Source organism: Hemitrygon akajei, chromosome 23 (assembly GCF_048418815.1).
Source record: "Hemitrygon akajei chromosome 23, sHemAka1.3, whole genome shotgun sequence".
Lineage (NCBI taxonomy): Eukaryota > Metazoa > Chordata > Chondrichthyes > Myliobatiformes > Dasyatidae > Hemitrygon > Hemitrygon akajei.
In genome coordinates this window covers 53,967,861-53,994,408 of record NC_133146.1, presented here as the reverse complement: position 1 = coordinate 53,994,408, position 26,548 = coordinate 53,967,861, and the positions used below count along the sequence as shown (strand labels likewise).

General features: G+C 40.1%; 1 protein-coding gene across 1 annotated transcript in view; it reads left to right on the top strand.

Annotated features, from left to right (window-relative positions):
* btbd16 (BTB (POZ) domain containing 16) overlaps nucleotides 1-23,549 on the top strand; it is a 121,479-nt gene extending 97,930 nt beyond the window's left edge. The window contains exons 16-17 of the mRNA XM_073026777.1: nucleotides 16,686-16,874; nucleotides 21,251-23,549. Coding sequence (XP_072882878.1) covers nucleotides 16,686-16,874; nucleotides 21,251-21,319 — 258 coding nt within the window. The 3' untranslated portion in view covers nucleotides 21,320-23,549. The remainder of the gene's footprint in view (nucleotides 1-16,685; nucleotides 16,875-21,250) is intronic.
* The last annotated feature ends 2,999 nt before the right edge of the window (nucleotides 23,550-26,548 follow it).

Below are 26,548 nucleotides of genomic sequence, written 5' to 3'. Positions count from 1 at the left end.
GGGCCCATTGTGGAGCTGGCTGAGTTTAAAACTTTCTGCAGCTTTTTCCAATCCTGTGCTGTGGTCTTTCCATTCCAGATGATACAATCAGTCAGAATGCTCTCGACGGTACACCTGTAGAAATTTGTGAGTGTCTTTGGTGACATAACAAGTCTCCTCAAACTCCTAATGAAATATAGCCACTGCTGTGCCTTCTTTGTAATTGCACCAATATGTTGGGCCCGCAATAGATCCTCAGAGATGTTGACACCCAGGAACTTGAAACTACTCACCCCTTCCACTTCTGAGCCTCAATGAGGACTGATGTGTGTTCCTTCGATCTCCCTTACTGAAGTGTACAATCAATTATGCAACTTGCATTGAATGCAAGGTTGCTGCTGTGACCCCACTCAATCAGTTGATCTATCTCACTCCTGTATGCCTTTAGTCGCCATCTGAAATTCTGCCAGCAATAGTTGTGTCTTTGGCAAATATATAGATGCCATTTGGGCTACACCTAGCCATACAATCCTGGATGTAGAAAGAGTAGAGCAGTGGGCTAAGCATGTATCCTTGAGATGTGCCAGTGTTGATTTTCAGCGAGGAGGAGATGTTATTTCCAATCAGCATAGGCTGTGGTCTCATGGTGAGAAAGTCAAGGATCCATTTGCAGAGGCCCAGGTTTTGGAGCTTGTTGATTAGAACTGACAGTATGATTGTGTTGAATGCTGAGCTGTAGTCAGTAAACAGCAGCCTGACATAGGTATGCTATTGTCCAGGAGATCCAAGGCTGAGTGGAGAGGTACTGAGATTGCAACTGCTGTAGACCTATTGTGGTGATAGGTAAATTGCAGTGGGTCCAGGTTCTTGCTTAGGCAGGAGTTGATTGTAGCCATAACCAACCTCTCAAAGCACTTCTTCACCGTAGATGTGACTACCACTGGGTGATAATCATTGAGGCAGCTCACCCTGCTCTTCTTGGGCACTGGTATGATTGACGCCCTTTTGGAGCAGATGGAAATCTCCGACTGCATCAGTGAGAGATTGAAGATTTCCTTAAACAATCCAACCAGTTGGTTGGCACAGGATTTCAGAGCCCCACCAGGTACACCAGTAGGGCCAGATGCCTTGCAAGGGCTCATGCTCTTGAAAGATGTTCTGACATCAGCCTCCGATCTAGAGATCGCAGGGTCACCAGATGCTGTAGGGATTTGCACAGCTGTAATTTTTTTCTTCCTTCCAAAGCATGCTTAAAAGGCATTGAGCTCATTTGGGAGTGAAGCATCACGACCACTTACAATGTTAGGTTTTGATCTGTAGGATGTAATGCCTGCAAACCCTGTCAGAGCTGACGTGCATTCAATTCCATCTCTAACCTCAAACAGAATTGTTTTATTGCCTTTACAGTAGCCTTTGATTTTAAAATAGCTTTCAGTTTAAGCATGATTCATATTGTACTGTATCTTTGCTATCAGACCAAAATTGGCACAGCAGCAGTAGAAAACATGATTTATTCCTATTGAAAGAGTTGAAATAAAAGAGGGATACAGCATGGAAACAGATGCTTTGGCCCAACTGGTAATGCCAACCAGGCTGTGCCTGTACATAATAAAGTGGCCACTGAATGCATATATGTGGTCTCTGCTGCTATAGCCCATCCACTTCAAGGTTTAATATGTTGTGCATTCAGAGATGTCTTTCTACACATCACTGTTGTAACCTGTGGTTGTTTGAGTTACTGTCACCTTCCTGTTAGCCTGAACCAGTCTGGCCACTCTCCTCTGACCTCTCTCATTCTCAAGGCATTTTTGCCCACTAAACTGCTGCTCTCTGGATATTTTTCGCACCATACTCTGGACACCCCTGAGAGTGCTGTGTGTGAAAATCCCAAAAGATCCACAGTTTCTGAGATATTCAAACCAACCTGTCTGGAACCAACGATCATTCCATGATCAAAGTCACTTAGATCACATTTTGTCCCCATTCTGATATTTGTTTGGAACATAACTGCATCTTTTGACCATGTCTGCATGCTTTTATGCATTGAGTTGCTGTCACATGATTGGCTGATTTGATATCTGCATTAATGAGCAGGTGTGCAGGTATACCTAATGAATTAGTCACTGAGTGTATGTCTAGTTTTATTTTATCTATTTAATATCATTGGTATTTGAATAGAAGTAGAAATATCAATAGACTATATAATTTGGTATCTGAGCACAGAATAGACAGACATAACTCAAAGTTAAGCTCTTTTAGACCATACTCGTCAGCAGAAACCATTCTGAAATGTTAAGATATATGGAATATTTTCATTGATAGTGATTGATTACATGCAACTGCACTAATTTTAAAAATATCTGTTCAGTAACACAATTCAAGACTATGGGCGTGAGTAAGCACTGAGGTAACTTACTGAACATGAGCTGCTGGAGAGATGCAATTCTCTATAAGTTGGGTTGTGAAGCTTGATGAATTATCTGGAATTTTGTCTGAGATCATCTGGAGTCAAGGAATACGTTTGCCAGAATGATGCCTGATAGTTGTGTGGAGATGATAAGACTGTTGTGAGAAAAAGGCACCTGCTATTTTTGAATTGTAACAACATTATTTGGGGCATTGGTAAATTAAGTTTCATATATTTCCATTCACTTAATTTTTAATTGCAAATAATGTTATTAGCTGACCTATCCAAGGGAGAAAAAGTATTTAAAAGGATGTGAAAGGAAAGTGAGAGTGAGAATATTTGTTAATAAAGAGATGAAATTGTTGACATCTTGGGCACTAGCCTACAAAGTACCCAGAACATCTTTAGGAAGCGGTGTCTCAGAAAAGCAGTGTCCATTATTAAGGACCTCCAGCACCCAGGGTATCTTTTTCTCACTGTTACCATCAGGTAGGAGATACAGAAGCCTGAAGGCACACACTCAGTGATTCAGGAACAGCTTCTTCCCCTCTGCCATCCGATTCCTAAATGGACTTTGAAGCTTTGGACACCACCTCACTTTTTTAATATACAGTTTTTGTGTTTTTGCACAATTTTTAATAATCTATTCAATTATACTTAATTGATTTACTTGTTCACTTATTATGTTTTATTTTTTTCTCTCTGCTAGATTATGTATTGCATTGAACTGCTGCTGCTAAGTTAACAAATTCCACGTCACATACTGATGATAATAAACTTGATTCTGATTCTGACATGTATTAAAAGTTCAAAATCATTGGAACCCGGAAAGAACTCCATTCATACAGATATTCTGCTCAAATTGACATTACTTACCACACCAAAATTATGGATTGGAATATTTGGACAGATTTGCAGCATATCTCAAGAAGGCTGTTAAATCACAAAGTGCCTACATGTCTGAGAGTAAACCTATGCCGCATTATTTATTCCCATTGTTAAACTGAATTGCAGAATTGAGTCTTTGCATAGAAGATGCAGAACCATGGAAATGAATGATATATTCTGAAAGCAATATATTCAGAAATATCCTGTTTGGCCTCAAAGCATAAAACAGTCAAGCATTAGTGTTCTCACAAAAGGTTAATACAACAAATTATCATGCCATTAGATTGGAAATTACTTATAAATTCATGATCTGTGTTTAGTAAATCAGCATTTAGATATCAATTCAAGGCTCCATTTAAAGTGAATGTTCATCATGACGGAGCAAACTCTCTCTTGTTCTGCTAGAACTTCATGTTGTTTGGCTTATAAGTATTTGTATAGTTGCTAAGAAATTACAAACACTTGAGGGTTTCTCTGAGGAACCAATGCCATGTCTGCAGAAGATATCTTTGACCTTTGAACAGCCATCTGCCCAGATTCTCTCTTCCTTCAACAATCCAAGGAGTAATATATAGTTGCTATTTCCAGGTTAAAGGGTATTGCTTTATTGCTGTCACATGCCACTTGACCATTAACGTGAGGAAACCATTTTCCTGTTCAATATTAGCCACAGTCTTTATATGAGGTATGATCTTTCTATGAGATGCAATTTCCCAATGAGAAACCTCAAGAATCCTTACCAGAAGGTGAAAGTTTTATGTCTGTTCAGCTGTTGCTTCTGTCTATTTAATATAGGTGATAGGTGATGATCCTTACATCACACCACTTTGTTTGGCACGTGAATGCCTCGCTGCAGGGAAAGTTCCAAACTGTCTTGTAGGCTTGTTGATCTGGTAGATATCCCCTGAGAAGGACCTCAGGTGTAGATAGGTTTTAAGTAAATAATTCTGAACTTTTAATGAAGCTGCAGTATGTAACCTCCCCACAGCCTTAAGAGTATTGGTTGCAAAACGAAGCAGAGCTTTACCCTTGTGTACAGGTTTGCAAGAGATCATAGTCTCAGCAAGCCTGTAATAGAAAAATGCTAGTTCTCGCTTTAAAACTTAACATCTGGCTACAAGAGATTTAAAACAATAAAGATCACCTGTTCGTTGTGAAGATTATAAATTTCAGTGATTAATTCCAGGACAGAAGATATTTGTTTCTAAAATAAATTGTCTTTTAATTACAATGGTATGAAAAAACTGAGTAAGGGTATGTGCAAAAATTAATTTTCAGCATTCAGACATGGAATAATTAACAAGTAGCCTGGCTCTTATTTACTAGAAAAAGCAATAACAAGTTGCAAAGCTTCTTTACAAGTGTGGCTTTGGCACCTAAAATCATGAATCCTTACAGGTGACCAAATGGAGCCAACATTAACAGTGGTAGCTTACCCAATATGACCTTTGGAATAGTATAAATATTCCTTACGAAATCCCTGCAGAAAAGGTGGATACAATTCCTAAGCAAACAGCCATAAATTATGCATAGTCATGCCTAAACAAAAGAAGTTAATTGAATTTGTAAATCAAGTTACGTATTAAAGGCAAGGTTAGTCAAGGATTACTTTTAAATAAACCCTGAACATCCTCTACATAGCACCATCCAGAGACAGAGAAGCAGTTTCAGCGACAGGTTACTGTCGATGCAATGCTCCTCAGACAGGATGAAGAGGTCAATACTCCCCAATGCCATTAGGCTTTACAATTCAACTGCCAGGACTTAAGAACTTTTTTTTTAAAGCTATTATTAATGCTTTTTGAGTTAGTGATTTAGATGCATATCATATTATTACTGAGTTAAGTATTGTATGTAATGAGTTTTTGCTACAACAAGTGTATGGGACATTGGAAAAAATGTTGAATTTCCCCATGGGGATGAATAAAGTATCTATCTATCTATCTATCTAAATATACTGTACCAAGTTATCATAAGGCACTGATGACAAAGCATTTAACCAATTTAGTGTATAATCTGGGTTATGATTATTGATTTAAAAACAAGAGAAATCTGCAGATTCTGGAAATCCAAGCAACGCAAACAAAATGCTGGAGGAACTCAGCAGGTCAGGCAGCATCTAGGAAAAGAGTACAGTCAAGGGGTTTCAGCCCGAAACATCGACTGTACTCTTTTCCTAGATGCTGTCTGGCCTACTGTGTTCCTCCAGCATTTTGTATGATTGATTGTCACCTTTCAGTAGACTGTCTCATGGTTGCATCTTATGATGGAAAATATTGCTACAATCGTTGGCATAACTCAGTGGCCACTTTTCATGTCATGTTTGTGGTCTTCTGCTGCCGTAGCCCGTCCACTTAAGAAACAGAATCAGGTTTAATATCACTGGCATATATTGGGAAATTTGTTAACTTTGCGGCAGCAGTACAATATAGAGTAAAACTGTGAATTACAGTAAATATATATATTTGTAATTGTTGAATTCAATAAGTAGTGCAGAAATAGAAATAATAAAGTAGTGAGGTAGTGTTCATGGGTTCAGTGTTCATTCAGAAATCAGATGGCAGCGGGAAAAAAGCTATTCCTGAATTGCTGAGTGTGTGTCTTCAGGTATCTGTATCTCCTTCCTGATGATAACAAAAAGAACAGGGCATATCCTGGGTGGTGAGGAGTCCTTAATGATGGACACCACCTTTTTGAGGCTCTGCTCCTTGAAGATGTCTTGGATACTAAAGCAGGAGCATGAACAGGAAGGAAAGCAGAATGTTGAAGTTAAAAAATGTATTTGAACTGATGGAGAAGTCTTAATAAGGAGACTATGACAAAGAAGAGAATGTACTATAAGAGGGAATTGCCATGTACAAACTGTTCTGGTGACAATCACCACAACTCTTGTTCCAAACTAAAAAATCAAGCACATGGTTAGGGCCAAAAAATGGAATAAATGGCGGATCGTAAATTAAATGTATTCCAGAGATGAATAGTGAATTGTTTAGAGAATTCAGAAGATATTCAGATTATTGAGATTCAACAAGTGTATTGAAGTTCTTTTTTTATAATCAACAGTTCTTTGATTTGTGAAATAACTTCATAAACTCCATGCAAAACTGAACATTATGGTAAAAAATGATAATATGAGCAGGGTGGTGTGCCACTCAGTCCATTATCAGCTTTATTTCCAGAACAAGAATTTAGTGATCCCTGAAAAGCACTGCTAGCCTACATGTCAGTCATTTACTCCAATCCGACCAGAAGCAACCACTTGCCCAAATAGTCAAAGTGAAGTTCATAATGAGTTGATTACACTTTTTTCACTTGAGCACTAATGAGCACTATGAAATATCAAAAGTCTTGACTTGGGTTTATGGAGGAGTCCAACTGCTGAGATCCATCATGCTGAACATCCTTACAGAACCTCACCATAAAATATCTAGAGCAGCATTTCAGTGGAGCATGATGCAGTACGAGACCCAGGCTGATGAAACATTTGTCTCCATACACATGATCATTGAAAGATCTTACAGGTCAAGTGAAGCACAGTAGCCTTATCGGTAATGCACCTCATAGTCAAACAAGGAACCTTTCTAGCCAGCTGTTACTACTGAGTGCCATTGAGTTGTCATCGGCTCATGGCTACCCTGTTGATAGTGTAGTTGTCCATAGGGTTTTCACGGCAAGATACGGAGGTAGATTGCCAGGCCTTTCTTCCATGCAGATACTGCTACTGCTTAGGTTGGGGCCCATCAGGATTCAAGCTCAGAACCATCTGCCTCAAAGTCCAGTGTTGATGCCACTGCACCACTAGCTGGCCCATGTAGACAACTAGCGCTCATAAAAATGGAAAAATAAAACTGTTAGTTTGAACTAAAAGCAGAAATTGTTGAAACACTCTTCGAGCCAAACATCAACAGTGGAAAGGAGAACAGAGCTAATGTTTCAGATTAAGGACCTTCTGCTAAAACTGACCAAGAGAAAAAATCAGTTAGTTTTAAATTGCAGAGAGCGTGGGGGAGGCATGTACAGAACAAAGGGAATATTTCTGAGGCAGTGAGGCTAGTGTGCCAAGGAAATAAAGTGGGTGATAGATTAAAGAAGGCATTTACAGAGAGGACAGAAGCAAAGACATGCAAAAGCCATGAGACGAGACCAGCTAAAGTGAGTAAGCGCTAATAAAGCAATATGAACATTGCTTAAGCTTTATGGATTGCCTGGTGGTGCTCAGCCAATATTACAGATAAATGTCTTATGGCAAAAGAGGACAGTCTGACACAAACAGAAAGCACGTTATCTGAAACTATTTAGTCTAGAAGACTTGCACCATGCCCAAACAGAAAATGACCTGCTGTTGATCCAGCGTACATTGGATTTCATTACAACAGTTCAGGAGGCCACAGACAGATGGGTTGGAGTGGGAGTGGGATGGAAAATTAATGTGATAGGCTAAAGGAAGCTCAGGGTCAGGTCCGTGGACTGAACATAAGTGCGTCACAAAGAAGTCAACCAATTTGTGTTGGGTTTCTAAATGTGTAATGCTGTTACAATGCCAGTGACCTGGTCTGATTCCACTGCTGTCCATAAGGAATTTGTACATTCTCCCCATGACCATGTGGATTCCTCAGGTGCTCCAGTTTCCTCCGACATTCCAAAGGCGTACGGGTTAGTAGATTTATTTGTCACATGGGTGTAATTGGGTGGTGGGGGCTCATAGGGCTGGAAAGGCCTGTTACTGTGCTGTATCTCTAAATAAAATAAACGAGACTGGAAGAAATGTAAGTGAGTCACTGCTTCACTGATTTCACTTGGAAGAAGTGTTTAATTCCGTGGGATGGGAAGAAGTTGTTTGTAGAGTTGTTTGCCAAGCCTGGAGGTTGTAAACGTTCTGTCACCAGTCGAGGTGACAGCATTGGTGTGCAATGAAGTGCTATTTTTGTCAGTTGCTCATATTTATATGGGAAGAGGAGGAAAGAAAGATGAAAGCAAAAAGGGTTGACCAGGGAGTCGCAAAGGGAACACTTGTTAGGAACGCTGAAAGATGAGGGGAGAGGAAGATGCATCTGGACCTGGAATCATATTCAAAGTGGCAGGAAATATGGAAGATGAATGGAGAGTCTGGGTGGAGAGAGTAGGATCAGGGAAACTCTGACCAGAGTGAGAGAGGATAAGAACACTGCTCTAGAAAATAGATTCTGTTAACCATGGAAGAGGTAAAGCCATAGTTCAGAAAGAACAAAGATAACTTAGAGGCACCTGATACAATGGCGGTCAACAAAGTGAGAAATGAAGTGGTATCCTCACAAGAGGCAAGGTGGTGGGAAAGCCATGGTAGTCTGTGGCCTTGGAATGGATGTTGGCTGCTAACTGCATCCCCCAAAAAGACAGGCATAGTTTGGGCCAATGTTGGTATAACTTCCATGGAACCTGTACAAAGGACTCTGAAGCCACTATTAAAACTCATTAGCTGACAGTGAAAAAGAAACCCCTGACATTGATTCAGCTAAAAGCACCATGGAAAATCACAGATTTCCAGATCACTATGCAGATTATCAGATGGTTGCTCAGCTCCCACCAGAACTACTCCTTCAGCCCAGGAAGACTTAAAGAAGTATGCATCAACAAGTAACACCAAGAGGTATGTGCAACACAAAGTTGATTGCATTCATCATAATTGATGGGAAATCCTAATAAAATTTATTTATTTTAAACATAGTGGGAATGACAAATTTGACTCTCAAGAATGCAGTGAAGAATGCACTCCGAGTGGCCGTCACTGGGAGTGGGCATTGTGTCGAGGCCCGAGAACAGAAAACAAATCTGTGCTGATTAAAGCATCAAGCCAGACTAAAATCATTGAAGTCAATAACCCCTCTTCTCTCTACGACCATCAACTCTTCCCTCCTTGGATCCCATGCCAACAGGTTGAGGAGCAATTGTTGCCCTACGGCCATTAGGCTTCTGGACTGGCATCACTCAGCTCAGCACTGAACTAACTCCACAACTGTGGACTCATTTATGGGGATTCTTCAACTCATGCTCTATGTGTTACCTGTTTACTTCTTTATTACTATTTGCACGTCTTTGTTGTGTATGGTTTTTCATCAATTCTAATGTGTTTCTTTGTTTTATGGCTGCCTGCAAGAAGATAAATCTCAAGGTTGTATATGGTATACATAGTTTGATAATAAATGTACTTTGAACTTCGAAAGACACACCGATATGTGTCCCTAGTGGAAATCTTCATGGCCTGGATTCCTCTATCAAATCTCTACCCATGGCTTTAAGAGAGTATGTGCTCTCTCTAGTGCTCAGATGATTGAATTTGTTCAATAGTAACAGATGACATACATCCTTCCCCACTAATCTCCTTCCTGGCACTTACCCCTGCAGGCTGCCTAAGTGCTACACCTGCCCATTCACCTCCTCCCTCACCTCTATTCAGTGTCCCAAACAGCTCTTCCAGGTGAGGCGACATTTCACCTATGAATCAACTGGGATTGTCTATTGTGTCTAGGGCTCCCGATGCGGCCTCCTCTACATTGGTGAGACCTGTCGTAAATTGGGAGACTGCTTCGTTGAGCACCTCTGCTTCATCCACTGAAAGCAGAACTTCCCAGTGGCCAAACATTTCACCTCCAATTCTCATTTTCATTCTGGCATGACAGTCCATGGTCTTCTCTTGTGTCATGATGAGGCCACCCTCAGGGTGGTGGGACAACACCTTATATTCCAACTGGGAAACCTCCAAACTGATGGCATGAATATCAATTTCTCCTTCTGGTAAAAAATGTTTCCCTCCCCCTCCGCTCTTCTTCTATTCCGCGCTCTGTCCTCTTACCTCTTCTCGCCTGCTTATCACCTCTCCCTGTTGCCACTCCTTCCCTTTCTCCTATGGTCCACTCTGCCTCCTATGAGATTCCTTCTTCTCCAGCCCTTTATCTTTCCTACACAGCTGGCTTCACCTGTCACCTTCTAGCTATTCTCCTTCCCCTCCTTCACATTTTTATTCTTGCATCTTACCCCTTCCTTTCTCGTTTGGGTCTTGGCCTGAAGTGTTGACTGTTTATTCATTTCCATAGATGCTGCCAGACTTGCTGAGTTCCTCCAGAATTTTATGTGTTGCTTTGGATTTCCAGCATCTGCAGAATTTCTCATATTTATGGTATACAGTTAAACAGGTTGCTTTTGTTGTGGAATAGAAAGATCGGAATCACAGTTTGTGTATTATGCCAATTGGCACCAGTTTTGAATATTGTTTCACAATGCAGAAAGGTTCAAAACATAAGAGCATTAAACATAAACACTTTAAGTAGCATAAGGGTGGCGCAGTAGTGTACTAGTTAGTGCAATGCTTTACAATGCCAGTGATAGCAAATGGCGTTCAATTTCCACCATTGTCGGTAAGAAGTCCCCATGACCACATGGTTTTCTTCTGGGTGTTCTGGTTTCCTCCCACATTCACAAAGCATATGTTTAGGGGTTAGTAAGTTGTGGGGTGTGCTATGTGGCAGCAGAAACACTGTAGGACTATGTTGCTCATTGACATAAATAGAGCATTTCACTGAATGTTTCAATGTTTTGATGTACTTGTGTCAAATAAAGATAATCTTAACCTTAAAATCTTAGATGCTGTTGTAAGCAAAATGACCACATCACCATCAAACACTTCTTGGCTGTGCCTTCACCTCTGGTCCACTTTTCTGTATCATTCCCATGGCCCTTGATTCCATAAGTGTGTAAACATCCATCAAACTCCTTAATGTATTCAAAGCCAACGTTTTCTTCATCTTAGTTCTAAATGGCCAATCCCTATCGTGGAACTATCCCCTCAATCTACATAGTCCAGCCAAAGTAAGTAACCTCTCAGCATTTACAAAAAAAATTTCTCTAGGAATTGGTTATGTTTCAAAATTTACATCTCTTTTTTAAAAAATTCTCATGAGAATAGAATGGCTATATTGTTTCCCCAGAGGACAACCTGACTGATATGAGAATAAGTCTACTGAAACTATATTTCAATAGCTCCATGGCAATTACAGCCTTCCTTAACGTACAGAAAGCAAAACTCTTGCACTATACTCCAGGATGTGGTCTTACCAAAACCCTGCAAGATTGCAATAAGACATCCTTATTCTTGCACTCCAACTGTTTTGCAATGAATGGCAACATACCATTTGCACCACTAATAGCTTGCTACTTCTGAGTTCATAAGTCAAAATACTGAGAACCCTTTCCACACTGATGTTTATCAATTACTCAGCATTAAAAAAAAAATGGGCTAAATATTTTAAAGTGAATATACCTAATTTTGAAATGCATTTAGAGAATGACCTTGCTAATTTCTTCCAGGTTTATGAAGTACTGATTTTTATAAGCACAAAATATCCAAGAAATCACGTACGATTCTTTCTCTTTCGGCATGATTATACAGGTAGCCTTGTCGAAGTTCAGGAGGCACAGGAAATGTGACAACTTACTGGCATCATCTCCCAAATGATGTGTCCTCTAAAATAACTGTTCACATTAATCCTAGTGAGTTAGATGCCCCTTTGCTGGAGGTGGCGAATAAACATTTTATGAGGGGTGTGTGAGGTCAAAGTGTGGGCTTTGAAGAGTGTTGGCTTCATTGAGGAGAATGAATAGTAACTAGGTCTGGATTTTTTTTCTGTGTGTCTTAGTGTCTTTCTTTCTTAGTGGGGGAAGTCTAGTGACAATAATGTAAGAGAAGACCCAGTGAAAACAGATTGGGAGAAGATGTTTGCAGGTAAAACAGCAGCTCACAAGTGGGAGTTTCTTAAAGAATGTTAGTAAGAGTTCAGGGCCAGAATGTTCTGATGAGTGTAGATGGCAGAGAATGGCAAGACAAGGGAACCTGAAAGACAAAAGATGTTGCAAGTTTAATCAGGAAATAGCAGAAAACATATGGCAGGTATAAGCAACAGGGATGAAGGGAATTTCTTGAGGAATGTAAGGTGTGTAGACATCTTAAGGAAAAATCAAGAGGGTATAAAGGGACAATGAAATATACCTGCCAAGTAAGATTAATAGGAATCCAAAACATTCTATAGCACATCAGGAGCGAGCATGTAATCATGGAAAGAAAGGGTCTCCTAAGGGACCAAAGAGGTAATCTATTTGTGAAGTCCTGTGATGTGGCCAAGGTCCTAAATGAATACTTCCCCTTTGTACTTATCAAGGAGAAAGATGTTCAATTAAGTATTGCTTTTAATTTTAGCACTAATTTATTGAAAATGGACTTTTCCCAAAATGAAATGTGATAATGCCCATGACTAGTTTGTCAGAGAAAATGGATAGTATTGTCCCATGGATCAATCTTGCGCCTGGCCCTAAAAGCCCTCATACCATTACTTTTCAATCTCCATCTGGCGGACCCTGTGCTTCCCAATGACCATGCTGATCTCTACTTCTCTGCTTTTTGTCTATCAGAGAGTCAGCTGGCTCACTCTCATCTTCCCCAACAGAGCACGAACTGCCCTTCTGGTCAGCTAGTACTCAAATGTGAACTGACTAACACACTTGTTTTATTCCTAAACATGCCCCATTCCCAGTACCAGATCAGACTGCAGAATTTTCCTTTCTGTGTAAAGGATCCTTTCTTTAACCAGTTACACTATTGAAATATGTAAATGTTCATTGAAATGATCATTGGCATACCAAACAATGATCATGTAGAGTTCCTTTAATGAGTGCACTGCAATTTCTAGACCTCTGTATGTTTCTGATGTATTCTGCTTTATTCTGTAGCCTTGAACTTTTTATTAATTTCACTAAGCACAGCTCAAATACCATATTCCAGTTTGCTGATAACTCCATTCTTGGAGGCCAGATCAAAGTTGGTGATGAATCAGCATGTCAGAGGGAGACTGAAAATCTGCCTGAGTGGTGCCATAACAACAACAACCTCTTACTCAATGTCAGCTAGACCAAGGAGCTGATTATTGACTTCAAGAGAGGGAAATCAGAATCCATAAGTCAGTCCTTATCAGAGGATCAGAGGTGGAGAGGGCCCACAACTTTAAATTCCTTGGTGCTATCATTTTGGAGGACCTGTCCTGGGCCCAGCATATGAGTGCAATTATGAAGCAAGCACAGCAGCTCCTCTAGTTCATAGGAGTTTGTGAAGATTAGGCATGACATCTAAAAATTTGAGAAGTTTGAATAGATGTGTAATGGAGAGTATGGTGACAGGCTGCATCACAGCCTGGTCTTGAATAAGGAATCCTACAAAAAGTAGTGGATACAGCCCTCCACACTGCCTGAGGATAAAAGGTAGAAGTGAATCAGTACAGCAAAGAAGAACTTTGACCAGTGGCCAATCGACATTTGGGATTGATTTGCAAGAGCAAATTAAAGGAAGGCAGGGACAAGCACTGTGGGCATTGTTGCAATAGCCGTCATCTAAGTGGACATAGTCAGAGAGGTGATCTTGAGGCTTCAGCGAACAGAGCAATGCCACTCCTTCTGCCTTCCTGCCTGTCCTTTCGATACAATGCATATCCTTGGACATTAAGCTCCCAGCTATAAACTTCTTTCAGCCATGATTCAGGACTGGGTGTGCTGTTACTAGAGAGGGTTCAAATGAGGTTCACAAAAATTATTCCAGGATTGAATGCCTTGTCATATGAAGAGCATTTGATGTCTCTGGGCCTGTATTCACTGGAATTCATAAGAATGTGTAGTGACCTCATTGAAGCCTATCGAATGGTGAAAGGCCTTGATAGAGTGGATGTGAAGAGAATGTTTTTTTATGGTGGGAGAGTCTAAAACCAGAGGACTGAGCCTCAGAATAGAGGGGAGTCCTTTTAGAACAGAAATGAGGAGGAATTTCTTTAGCCAGAGAGTGGTGAATCTGTGAAATTCTTTGCCACGGGCAGCTGAATACATAAAGGCCATGTCTTTATGTATATTCAAAGCAGAGGTTGATAGATTCTTGAATGGTCAGGCATGAAGGGATATGGGGAGAAGGCAGGAGATTGGGGCTGAGAGGAAAATTGGATCAGCGATGATGAAATGGTGGAACAGACTCAATGGGCCAAATGACCTGATTCTGCTCCTGTATATTGTGGTCTTATAGTCTTATATAACATGTCCACTTTTTACTTTAAAAGCTTTTCTCAAAAAGATGGTCTGCAATAGCAAGGACACAATATCCCTTTGGTCTAGTTACTAGAGATCTTTAAAATGCATAATGAATGCTCATTTTAGCATAAATGTTTGCAAGTCACAGAAGAATGAAATCTGAATGCCAAGAGCAGCCAGGCAGTATATGCATATATGTAACAGAATAGCGAGAAAAGGAACTGTGGCCTCCATTATACATAATTTGTAGACGTTCACTAAATTAAGTTACAGAAAGATCAAATGAGTATATGTAGCTCTATCTGTCAATATAATTATGTTGGGCATGTGTAACATTTGCATTTACTATGCAAATTAGAGGGAAATATTCTGCAAGTGATCTGGTTCAATTTATTCTACCTTAATTAGCATTAGTTAAATATTCAGAGTATTTTATCTTTCATGGCTGCCTTTTATCTTTTAAAGAAAATTGAATAATATTGCTTTGGGGTAAAATAATAGTGTCATATTAATCCCCATTACCTTGCAAGCAGGGATCAAGATGGTGATCATGTTCGCTACGGTGTTTTAGTAAAATGATTTAAATAATAAAATAGGGTACACAAACTGAACACAGGACAACTGGCTGATAAATAGTGGCAAGCATGAATAGAGCATGGCGGTGTGATTATAAGCTGTTATAACGGTTCAGCCATTTTCCCCTATTGTTGGAAAGCTCAGTACATGGTAGAATAGTAGTTAGCACAATTCTTTACAGTAAGGGTGAAATGAGTTCAATTCCTGCTGATGCCTCTAAGGAGTTTGTATGTTCTTCCCGTGACCACGTGGGTTTCCTCCTGGTGCTCCAGTTTCCCCCCAAAGTCCAAAGACATTCTAGTTAGTTGGTTAATTGGTCATTGTGGATGGCCCCATGATTAGGGTAGAATTAAATCGGGGAATTGCTGGCTTAATGGGCCAGAGGGGCTGTATTCTGCGCTGGATCTCAATGAATAAATAAACAAACAAACATGAAAGAGAATGGAAGCAACCTGCTTTGGCAGTCTGGTAGTTCTTACAGAACTGCTTGAAAGTTGGAGAGAGTAGGTATGTCTCATTCCATTGCTAAACTAATTTTCTACAGATGACGAGCTCAGCCTTCTGCCACTATTTACCTGATCCCTCTCCCTGAAAGGTTATTCCGAATTGATATTGTCTCCTTTCAATCTTATGTTATCCTCTTCTCTCATTCAGTTTCCAATCTATACACCCATTTTTGTTCAAAGTTGTCACTATCTTTCTGTCTGATTTATTAGACTTTGACTCTGCCTACCAGTCCCTAGTCTTTGCTATTTTGGCAAGAGCCATTCCTAAAGGTCATTGTTTGCTCTCCTACACAGTCAGCAATGAGTCAATCTTGTTGTTATCTGCACAAGTACATGAAGACACAGGTGCAATGAAAACCTTACTTGCAGCAGCATCGCAGGCAAATATATCAGGTATATTGCATTTTTAAGTAAAGCGTAAATTAAGCAGAATTTATGCCCAATTTTGAAAAGAAAGAATATAACTAGAACAAAAAAACTGAAGTCCATTGTAGCGCTAAGTGATCAAAGTTGTGATCGTGTTGCTATGCTGAGGTAGTGATTAATGTTGTGAAGGTTGATTCAAGAACTGAATGGTTGAAGGGAAGTGGCCATTCTTGAATCTGTTGGTGTTGCACTTCAGACTCCAGTACTTACTGCCTGACGGTAGTGTAAGAAGATAGCATAGCCCAGATGGTGGGGATCTTTGATGATAGATGTTGCCTTCCTGAAGCAGCGCTTTATGCAGATACTACTGATGGTGGGGATGTATTGAAAATGAGTTCATTGCTCTCTGCACCTCCATACATTCCTGTGCATTCGAATTGCAATACTAGACTATGATGCAACCAGTCAGAATACTTTCAACAGTGCATCTGTAGTAGTTTATTAAGGCATTAACCCATTATCCAGGACATGCCCTCTTCTCATTGCTACTATCAAGGAGGAGGTACAGGAGCCTAAAGACACACACTCAATGTTTAACATTTCAGGAACAGCTCCTGCCCCTCTACCAACAGATTTCTGAATGGACAATAAACTCATGAACATCACATCACTATTTTTGCTCTCTTTTTGCACTACTTATTTCATTTAATTTATATATATATAAATTACTCACACATACTTCGTATTGTAATTTATAGGTTTTTAATTCTTTATATATTACATTGTACTGCTGCCACAAGACAACAAATTTCATGACATTATGCAGTGATATTAAAGTTGATTCTGAACTTTTAGTTTTATTGTCATTCCAGAGATTAAATCATGCAGATTCAAATATACCTTTCGGAATTACTGAACGCAATGCTTTCAGCTTAAGACAGGAACGCGAAGTGAAATATGAAATCCTAGTACAGACAGAAATAAATGAAGAATGGCAATTATTTACAACTGGTTACTTATGCCAGAAATTTGGTGTTAACAAAATGTCCTGCCAAAGCCAGGTAAGTCATTATTTCAACATCATTAACTATTATCTTTTTTAACCCACCAACAATTGCCAAAATGGAACCTACTAATTAAAAATTAACAGATTAACAATCCTTTATATAGTACTGTGGATGCAGTCATTGCCAGCTGATTTCTGATGTTAATAATTGACCAGGGATCAAAGGATATAACTACAGTGAAACTAGGAGTAGGAATGTCAATAAATGTTTTATTGTAATTGCCCCAAGCTGTTTTTGAGTTTTTCTTTGTCCACTTGCACCTCCTGTGTAAACCTTCATAGCAGACCTATATCTAACTTTAGAGGCAAAGAGAAATTCAATACGAAACCGGTCCTTTGACCTAGTTGTTCCAGGCCGACATCAGCATCCTCCCTGCTAGTCCAAGATGTCCCCATTCGGTCTATAACCCTTCAAGCCCTTGCCCTCTGGTCAAATCGAAATATGTCTTAGATGTTGGAATTGTACGTGCCTTGACCACTTCCTCTGGCAGATCATTCCATGTGTTGTGGATAGTGTGGAGGGCTGTCAGAAGTTACAGTGGAACATTGATAGGATACAAAACTGGGCTGAGAAGTGGCGGATGGAGTTCAACCCAGGTAAGTGTGAAGTGGTTCGTTTTGGTAGGTCAAATATGATGGCAGAATATAGTATTAATGGTAAGACTCTTCACAGTGTTGAGGATCAGAGAGATCTTGGGGTCCGAGTTCATAGGATGCTCAAAGCAGCTGTGCAGGTTGACTCTGTGGTTAAGAAGGCGTATGGTGCATTGGCTTTCATCAATCATGGAGTTGAATTTAGGAGCCATGAGGTAATATTGCAGCTATATAGGACCCTGGTCAGACCCCACTTGGAGTACTGTGCTCAGTTCTGGTCGCCTCACTACAGGAAGGATGTGGAAGCCATAGAAAGTGTGCATAGGAGATTTACAGGGATGTTGCCTGGATTGGGGAGCATGCCTTATGAGAATAGGTTGAGTGAACTTGGCCTTTTCTCCTTGGAGTGACGGAGGATGAGGGGTGACCTGATAGAGGTGTATAAGATGATGAGAGGCATTGATCGTGTGGATAGTCAGAGGCTTTTTCCCAGGGCTGAAATGATTACCACAGGAGGACACAGGTTTAAGGTGCTGAGGAGTAGGTACAGAGGAGATGTGCGGGGTAAGTTTTTTACTCAGAGAGTGGTGAGTACGTGGAATGGGCTGCCGGCAACGATGGTGGAGGCGGATACGATAGGGTCTTTTAAGAGACTTTTGGATAGGTACATGAAGCTTATAAAAATAGAGGGCTATGGGTAAACCTAGTAATTTCTAAGGACATGTTCGGCACAACTGTGGGGGAAAAGATTGTGACTGTCCTCCTCATGATTTTATAAACTTCTATGAGGTTACTTTTCAGTCTCTTGTGCTTCAATGAATAATGATCCATTATGGCCATCCTCTCCCTATAACTCAAGCCCTCTAGTCTGGGAGTATCCTCATGAATCTTTTCTGCTTCTTCTCCATCTTGACTATCTTCCTCATAAAAGGGTGCTGGGCGATGGGGTGGAGATACGTCTCAGCCAAAGCAAGTTTAAGGCGCTCCTTCCCTCCATTAGCCTGCAGGTCACTTTTGGGCAAGACGTAGCTCCTGCTCAGTCCCGCATCAGGGTCACGTGAGGCCATAGGAGCAGGTGATGAGCAGCTGGGATCACAAGTCCTGGTTATGCAACTATTGCCTTCTTCACCACCTTTTCTATCCGCGTGACAGCTTTCAATGAACTGTGCTCTTGTACTCCCAGATCCCTCTGTTCCACCCACTTCAAGGACTCTTCATCTCATTCTGTGATTCTATTTATTTATTTATTTATTTATTTATTTATTTATTTTCTTTTTGTACTTGCACAATTGGTTATCATTTGCACACTGGTTTGCCCAAGTGGGTGTGATCTTTCATTGATTCTATTATAGTTATTATTCTATTATGGATTATTGAGTATGCCTGCAAGAAAATGATTCTATGTGTATGTATATGTAGTTTAATAATAAATTTACTTTGAATTTTGTCAATGCCCTTACCTATCTTGTACAGATTCTACCCCAGTCTGACTGTCCAAACCAGTTTACATCAAACTCATCTAAGTTTAAATCCATTTGCCATTCCTTAGTCCATCTTCTTAACTGAGCAAGCAACTCATTGTTACCTGCTTCACTATCAACAAGATAATTTAATATTTTCAGCAAATTTACTACATGTGTCACATACAGTACATTAACATCCAAATTATTATATAAATAATGAATACAGAGACCTCAACACTGAACCCTGGGGCATCCCACTAGTCACAGACCTCCAGTTGGAGAATTGGCCAACTATCAGCCTCTGCTACCTGATATCAAGCCAATTATGAGTGCCTCTTATAAACTGCCCCTGATCCCCATGCAACCAAATCTTCCAGATGAGTCTGCCACATGGGACCTACTCAAAGGTTTTACTGAAGTCCATATGGACATATGCACTGCCCTGTCTTCATCTATCCCTTTAGTTACCTCTTTGAAAAACTCTGAAAGATTCATCAGACATGATCTCCACAATGAAAGTTGTGCTGACTATTCCTGATCAGGCCTTGACTGTCCAAGTGATGGCAGATCTTGTCCCTCAGAATTCTCTCCAGTTACTTCCCTACCGCTGTAAACAGAATCACCACCCTATAATTCCCTGGCTTGTCCTTGCTACCCTTCTTGGACAATGGAACAACATTTGAACAACACTTTCCATTCTTCGGGAATTTTACCAATGGTTAATAATGAAGCAAATGTCTCTGCAAAGACCTCAACAATTTCTTCCAAGGTATCCATGAAGTCTGGAGGTGCATTTGGTCTTGTGCTTCAAGGCTGCTGATATCTCCTTCCTCCTATTATGCACATGTTCCAAAATCTCATTACTTATTATCCCCCATTTCTTTGGCAGCCATGATCTTCTTAGTAAAACTGAGAAGAACTGGACATTAAAAATCTCAGCTATTTCCTGTGGTTCCAGATAAAGCAGCAGAAAATGTTGTATAACATACTGTAATATTAACAGTAAAAGGGTGACTGTTTCCTTAAGGTTGTCATAGCCAGAGGGGTAGTGGGGAGGAGCTCCCACTACCTATTAAATGTTCCCACTGTCGAGCCTCTGACAACCAAGTTCAGCTGTAGGCCTTCATGTCTGAAGCCTAGCAGAGCAGTTTTTACTGACAAGAGAAGAGGGAAATGTGGGTTACTGGCACCATAAAAACTAGTTGCTTTGGGCAGCTTGTCAGCTCATCTAGGAGAAGGAAAATTCTGATCACAAACCTCCGTTGCCTTGCAGCTATCCCCACTTACAGGGAAGACTTCGGGAGTATCCCCAAGGAAAAATCCAGAGTTGGAGTTGTACATTGAATTCAATGTTGACTGGCAATACCTGCGACGCCTCTGGTGCCAAAATATATCGGCCTTTCTTTTGGATTCATCTGCAGCATAGTGAGGAAGACCCTGCTGCACATGCACCAGCTTGCTCCCCGTATCATATTGTCTTGTGTATCGGCTTCCATATCAATGTAGATAGCTGAGACGCAACATCTATGGTAGACACCAACCAACTGAGGGCCTCAAAAGGTGTCTAGGAAGAGACTACGTCTCTAAGCAGTCAGTCTCTCCTTAGTCACATTTTGGCTGTAATATAACTGAAAAATCTTGGGATCATCTTTAACCCATCTCATACTCTCTATTTTCCCTCCTAATTTTCCTCATAAGCCTGCTCTTAAACTGTATATTTGTTGAGAAATTCATTTGTACCCAGCTGCCTAAATGCAATGGATGCTTCCTTTTTTTTTGAACAGAGCCTTGATGTCTCTCGTCAGACAGGTTTCCCTATCATTGGTATGTCTAACCTAACAGGAACAAGCTGCGACCAGACTCTTGATATGACCCTTTTAAAAGCTTCCCATTTACCTACCGTTCCTTTGCCTTTAAATAATCACCACACGACCCCAACTAGATCCTACGTAATACCCTCAAATTTGGTCCTACTCCAGTTCAGGACTTTAATCAGTACCTTCTTAACCCGTTTTTAACCAGTACTTTTCCGCTGATCATTAGCTTGATGCTGACATTAATGAAGTTGGTGTTACTGCAACAGTTAGTTTTGTTGAGGACATTGCTATATTGAATTTTGATACATAAAGTCTGTAACAGCTCTAAGATATTACAGCTCTAAGTACATATTCTATGCATACCTGTCTAGCTTTGCATAGAAATGTTTGACTTCACATTGCCAGATGTGAATAACAAAACAATATAAACATTGCGTAGGTGTTTCAGTCTTAATTGTTTATCAAAGAAAATTAATGATCCTTACGTTTTTTTTCAGATTCTGTTAGTGGATAGACTGACGATGCCTGTTTACGTGACCTTTGCTCTTCTTTTTCCTGCAACTTGAAGTCAAATAAAACAATAAGAAATCATTGAAAACTTTGAATATCAATATTCACATCATGATTGTTTGATCTGGTACTTTCATTCTGCAAGGGATGTAATATTCCTCCCCCCCCCCCCCCCCACCTCTCTTTGGGATCCTTTTGATAAGCGGCTTTCTGAAAAGCTGTTATGAGGTTTTTTTGTTAAAACTTTTAATTTCAATCTTTAATTCAAAGGCCTTGATTAAAAACAAATGAGAAATACAGTACTAAAAATAGACAGCAGAGATAAAGTTCTCTTTAATTCTGCCAGGAAGGAGTTATCTTGGTTATACTGGGAAAAATTAAAGGTCCCCAAGTAAACCTTGGCAACATAAATGAGTTTAGATAGGAGATACATCTCTGTAAAAGGAGGTGTACGATACTCTTTCCCTCCACTAGTCCGCAGGTGATCCTTGTGCGAAGTGTAGCACCTCCTTATTCTCCAATCAGGGTCACATGAAGCCATGGGAGAAGGCAATGGATGGTCATATGAGCAGCTGGTGCATATCACAAGTCCTGGTTATGCAATCACTGACACCAACCAATCTCTGAAAAGTTTGATAACGACTGGTGTCACCCATCTTGTAAAGACACTGCGTGGAAAGGCCATGATTGCCCATGTCATACAACAAGGCACATTACAAATGAACAAATGAAGAAGCTAGTCCAGCATGATATATTTGTGTCCACATCACCTTCATCCAGTTCAAGCAATTTGGGAAGACAGTGTAGAAATATATTCAAGTCTTTGAGATTCTTATATATTTAATTTTGTGATTTAACAAAACTGAACCTATAAAATATGCTGAGAGTGTTCACAACAGGAGGCATGTAATGTTCTGAATCATTGTGTAACTAAGGGGAGGGCCTTGGGAAGTGCAGCTGTGTTGAAGTGGAAGAGCTGACCTGAAGAACATATAACAGTCGAAGCATAGCCTGAAAACTTGCATTAAAAAGCAACTTGGTAAGCTGTAAATGAGAATTAGTCTCCAGTCATTGAGGAGTGGAGATGTTTCTTATTATTGCTAACAATATATATGACTCTAAACAGATCCAATATGCTTTTTGTTCTTTGTTGTAAGACCTAGTGAAAGGTACATGACAATGAAATCTTCTGATCAATTGTTCAGCCTTGAAAATGTTCACTTTGTAAATATGTTCATTGCTCTTCACTTGTGAATGGAATAAGTCACTCTCAAACACATTAATATATTTTATTTAATTGGGATTTTCATAGGTCCACAAAATTTGGCAAGTGGTGAGCTGACCAACTGAGTCAATTCTTAGCAATTTTCTGCATCCTGTCAAGATGAAAATCAAAACCTTTGTGTATTTAGAGATCAACTAATACCTTTCCAAGAACTTTGAAGCAAATGATACCAAACAAATGGAAAAAACCAGGGTGCTGAGAAAGTTTAAGTTTGACTTCTGTTGCAATTAAGATGCTCTGTAAATCTAAGTAGAACCTTGCTTTTTTAATAACATGGTTTAAAGTTGAAAAAGAAAGATCAACTCATAAAAATCATCTGCATTTTTTGCAAACTGAGGCCAATATTTCAAAGCTGAACTCAGCCCTTTTTGTAATTCAAGGCTGGTTACCATTTTTAGAACATTTTCTTTAAGCTGAAAGCTGAACGTTTTAATATATAATTTTTGGATGAATAAATTCAGAGAATAATGCAGCCTTTTAGATTCTTTGCGATAACATCAACTAGAAATATTCTGCAAACAGAAACCGGTATTCATTTCAAAAAGACCTGATGATTCCTTAACAAGTGAACTGATCCAATTTTACAAGGAAACCTTTATCTAGTTAATGAGTTTGAGAACACAATGGTCCTTTCTGATGTAAGATGCGGGGGTGGCCTGAATGTCTGCATCTCTAATGATGGCACGATGAAAGAAAAACTGACAAATGCTGAACATTTTAAATTAGTTGCTTTCAGGGTTTTAATAGAAATATCCGAACTTCAGAAAGAATTTTAAAAAAGGGTCCATGCAATATTTTCCAGCACTGTAAACATTTTGTTTTTAACTTTTGAAAGAATCATCTGATTGTATGAACAACTGTTCATAGGATATCCTGCCTGCAGATTCTATTTAAGCACTCCTTTGTTGGCAAACCAAAGAAATATCTAAACGTTTTGGTCTGCCTCTGTGAATCCAATCGGCACAGCACTTTTGTTTTCCTCGATTTTATGCAATAACTTCAAGAACAAGATATTTTTTTCAAAGCTTAAAATTTGTATTTACTTTCCTGAAGTAAATATTGCTATATCTTCATAAACAAAGTTGTATTTATCATCAAAATAGCCCTGTCCCATTGTTATCTGTTACCATAAATCACTGTAGTTTTTTGCTATAAAGAACTATATTCAACTACTAATAACCATGAGCTTTATGTGACTTTGCTGCATATAAATTATGCATGTTTTTCCCTGTGTTCAGATGATTTCCACAATAAATTGCTCAGGTAGGATGACTCACTTGATCAACACCTACCTGACACTGAGGATAAATATTAAAACCCTTAATAATGAGCAATGGCTAATATATTCAATAACACAAAAAATTCTGCTGATGCTGGACATACAGAGCAGCATACACAACATGCTGGAGGAACTCAGCAGGCTGGGAAAGGAGAAGGGAAGGTGCCAGAACAAAAAGGTGGGGGAGGGGGAAGGAGCACGAGCTACAAGATGATAGGTGAAACCAGGTAGCTGGAGAGGAAGGAATCTGATAGGAGAGGAGAGTAGACCATAGGAGAAAGGGAAGAAGGAGTGGTATCAAGGGGAGAATCCACCACCACCCTCTTCTGACTGGGATCCAGCACCACCCTCCTCCATCTGGCAGACCAACCAGTTCCCCTCCATCACCACCCTCCTCTTCTCCCTCATCCTCACCCTCAACAATTTTCCTTCAGGTCCTCCCACTTTCTCCAGGCCCTAAGGGTAGCATGAGCACCAGCAATGCCTGTCTTTTCATTGGCTACGCAGAAAAGTCCATGTTCCAAGCCTTTCCCACTAATGCTCCCTAACTTCCTAGCTCTTATAGATGGCGGGGTCAAGGGATATGGGGAGAGGGCAGGAACGGGGTACTGATTGTGTATGATCAGCCATGATCACAGTGAATGACGGTGCTGGCTAGTAGGGCCGAATGGACTACTCCTGCACCTACTGTCTATTGTCTATTGTCTATTAACTCTTCCTCTGCTACACTGATGACTGCTGCTTCATGCAGCCATGCTCACCAATTTAATCAACTTTGCCTCCAAATTCCACCCTTCCTTTAAATTCACTTGGTCCATTTCTGATACCTGCTCTCCCCTTTCACGATCTCTTTGTCTCCATTTCTGGCCATCTTTTATAAAGCTACTGATTCCCATGGCTATCTAGGCAATACCTTTTCTCATTCTGCCTCCTGTAAAAATCCTACTCCTTTTTCTTAGTTCCGTTGTTTTCACAGCCGCTGTTTGCTGGATGAGGATGTCCTTCTCCTTCAAAGAATGAAGTTTCCCTTTCTTCACCGTTGATGCTGCCCTAACCCACATCTCCTCCATTTCCCATTCATCTATGCTCACTCCATCTTCCCACCGCCTGGACGGGGATAGAGTTCCTCTTGTCCTGATCTACCACCCCATGAACCTCCAACACAACATTCCTGCAGCTTACACCTTCTCTAAAGGGATCATACCACTAAACAAATCTTTACCTCACTCACCCCCCCGTTCATTTTCCACAGGCATCACTCCCTCCATGATTCTCTGATCTATTCATTCCTCCCACTAATCTCCCTCCCAGCACTTATTCCAGTATGCGTCCAAAGTGCTACAACTGCCCATTCACCTCCTCCCTCACCTCCATTCAGGGTCCCAAATAACCCTTTAAAGTGAGGCAATTCTTCACCTGCAAATGTGCTGAACTAGTCTCTTGTGTCCAATGTTCCTGATGTGGTGGTCTCTACATTGGTGAGACCTGTCATTAATTGGAGGACCACTTTGACGAGTATCCCTGCTCCTTCCTCCAAAAGTGGAACTTCCCAGTGGCTGATCATTTTAATTCCAATTCTCATTCGTGTTCTGATATATTGGTCCATGGCCTCCTCTTGTGGCATGATGAGACTACCTTCAGGGTGGAGGAGCAATGCCTGATATTCCATCTGAGTACCCTCCAACCTGATGGCATGAATATCAATTTCTCCTTACAGTTAAAAAAAATTCCCTTCCCTTCCCCTCTTTTCCTTTTCCCCACTGAGGCCGCTTACCTCTTCTTACCTGCCTATTACCTCCCACTAGTGCCCCTCCTCCTTCCTTTTCTTCTGTGGTCCACTCTGGTATTCTATAATGCCTTCCTCTCCAGCCCTTTACCTTCCCCACCCACTTGGCTTCACCCATCACCTTCCAGCTATCCTCCTTCCCTCCCCCATCCCCACCTTTTTATTCTGGTGTTATTCGCTTTCCTTTTCAGTCATGAAGAAGAATCACGGCCCAAAATGTTGACTGCTAGTTCATGTCTGACCTGCTGAGTTCCTCCAGCATTTTGTGTGTGGTAATATATTCAATACCAGTTAAAGAAACTCCAGTTAGAATTTGGGATGTTAAAACAACACTGAACTCAAATTGCAAGCTGGACAGCACAAGAAGCTATCTTTTATAATCATCTGTAAAGCAATAGGAGTGATAGTCCATGGTTTTAGGACATAGAAGACAAAGACCTTTTTATATGCAACATTATCTACCCTATGAACTTAACATCATCCTACTGAAGTGTATACAAAATCTAATGATTAGAATCAATGACTCAATGCTTTTGAATTCCTCATTTTCAAATACTTCCATTTTCTTTGTAATATCTTTGTAGTGGCTATATGGCTTTATAATTATCTGTACTTCAGAACCTCACTCTGATAGATTGATACTTCACCTCTCAAGATAGAATTATTCTTATTTAGTGATTAGGTTATGTAAAGATTGGGAGTTCAGGCTATATCTGTATCTACATATGAAATTCTTTTTCTGCATGCAAAAATAAATGCACACCCAGACGGTTCAGTCTCCACCTAGAATGGACTCCAGTTCAATCTTTACCCAGAATACAATTATAGGTAAATTACTAATATAAAATACTTTATCATGATGCTTTGTTTCATTAATCTATGTGTTCATGGGGAATATTAATAAACATAGTTTCCAGTTACCGGTAGTTACTCTT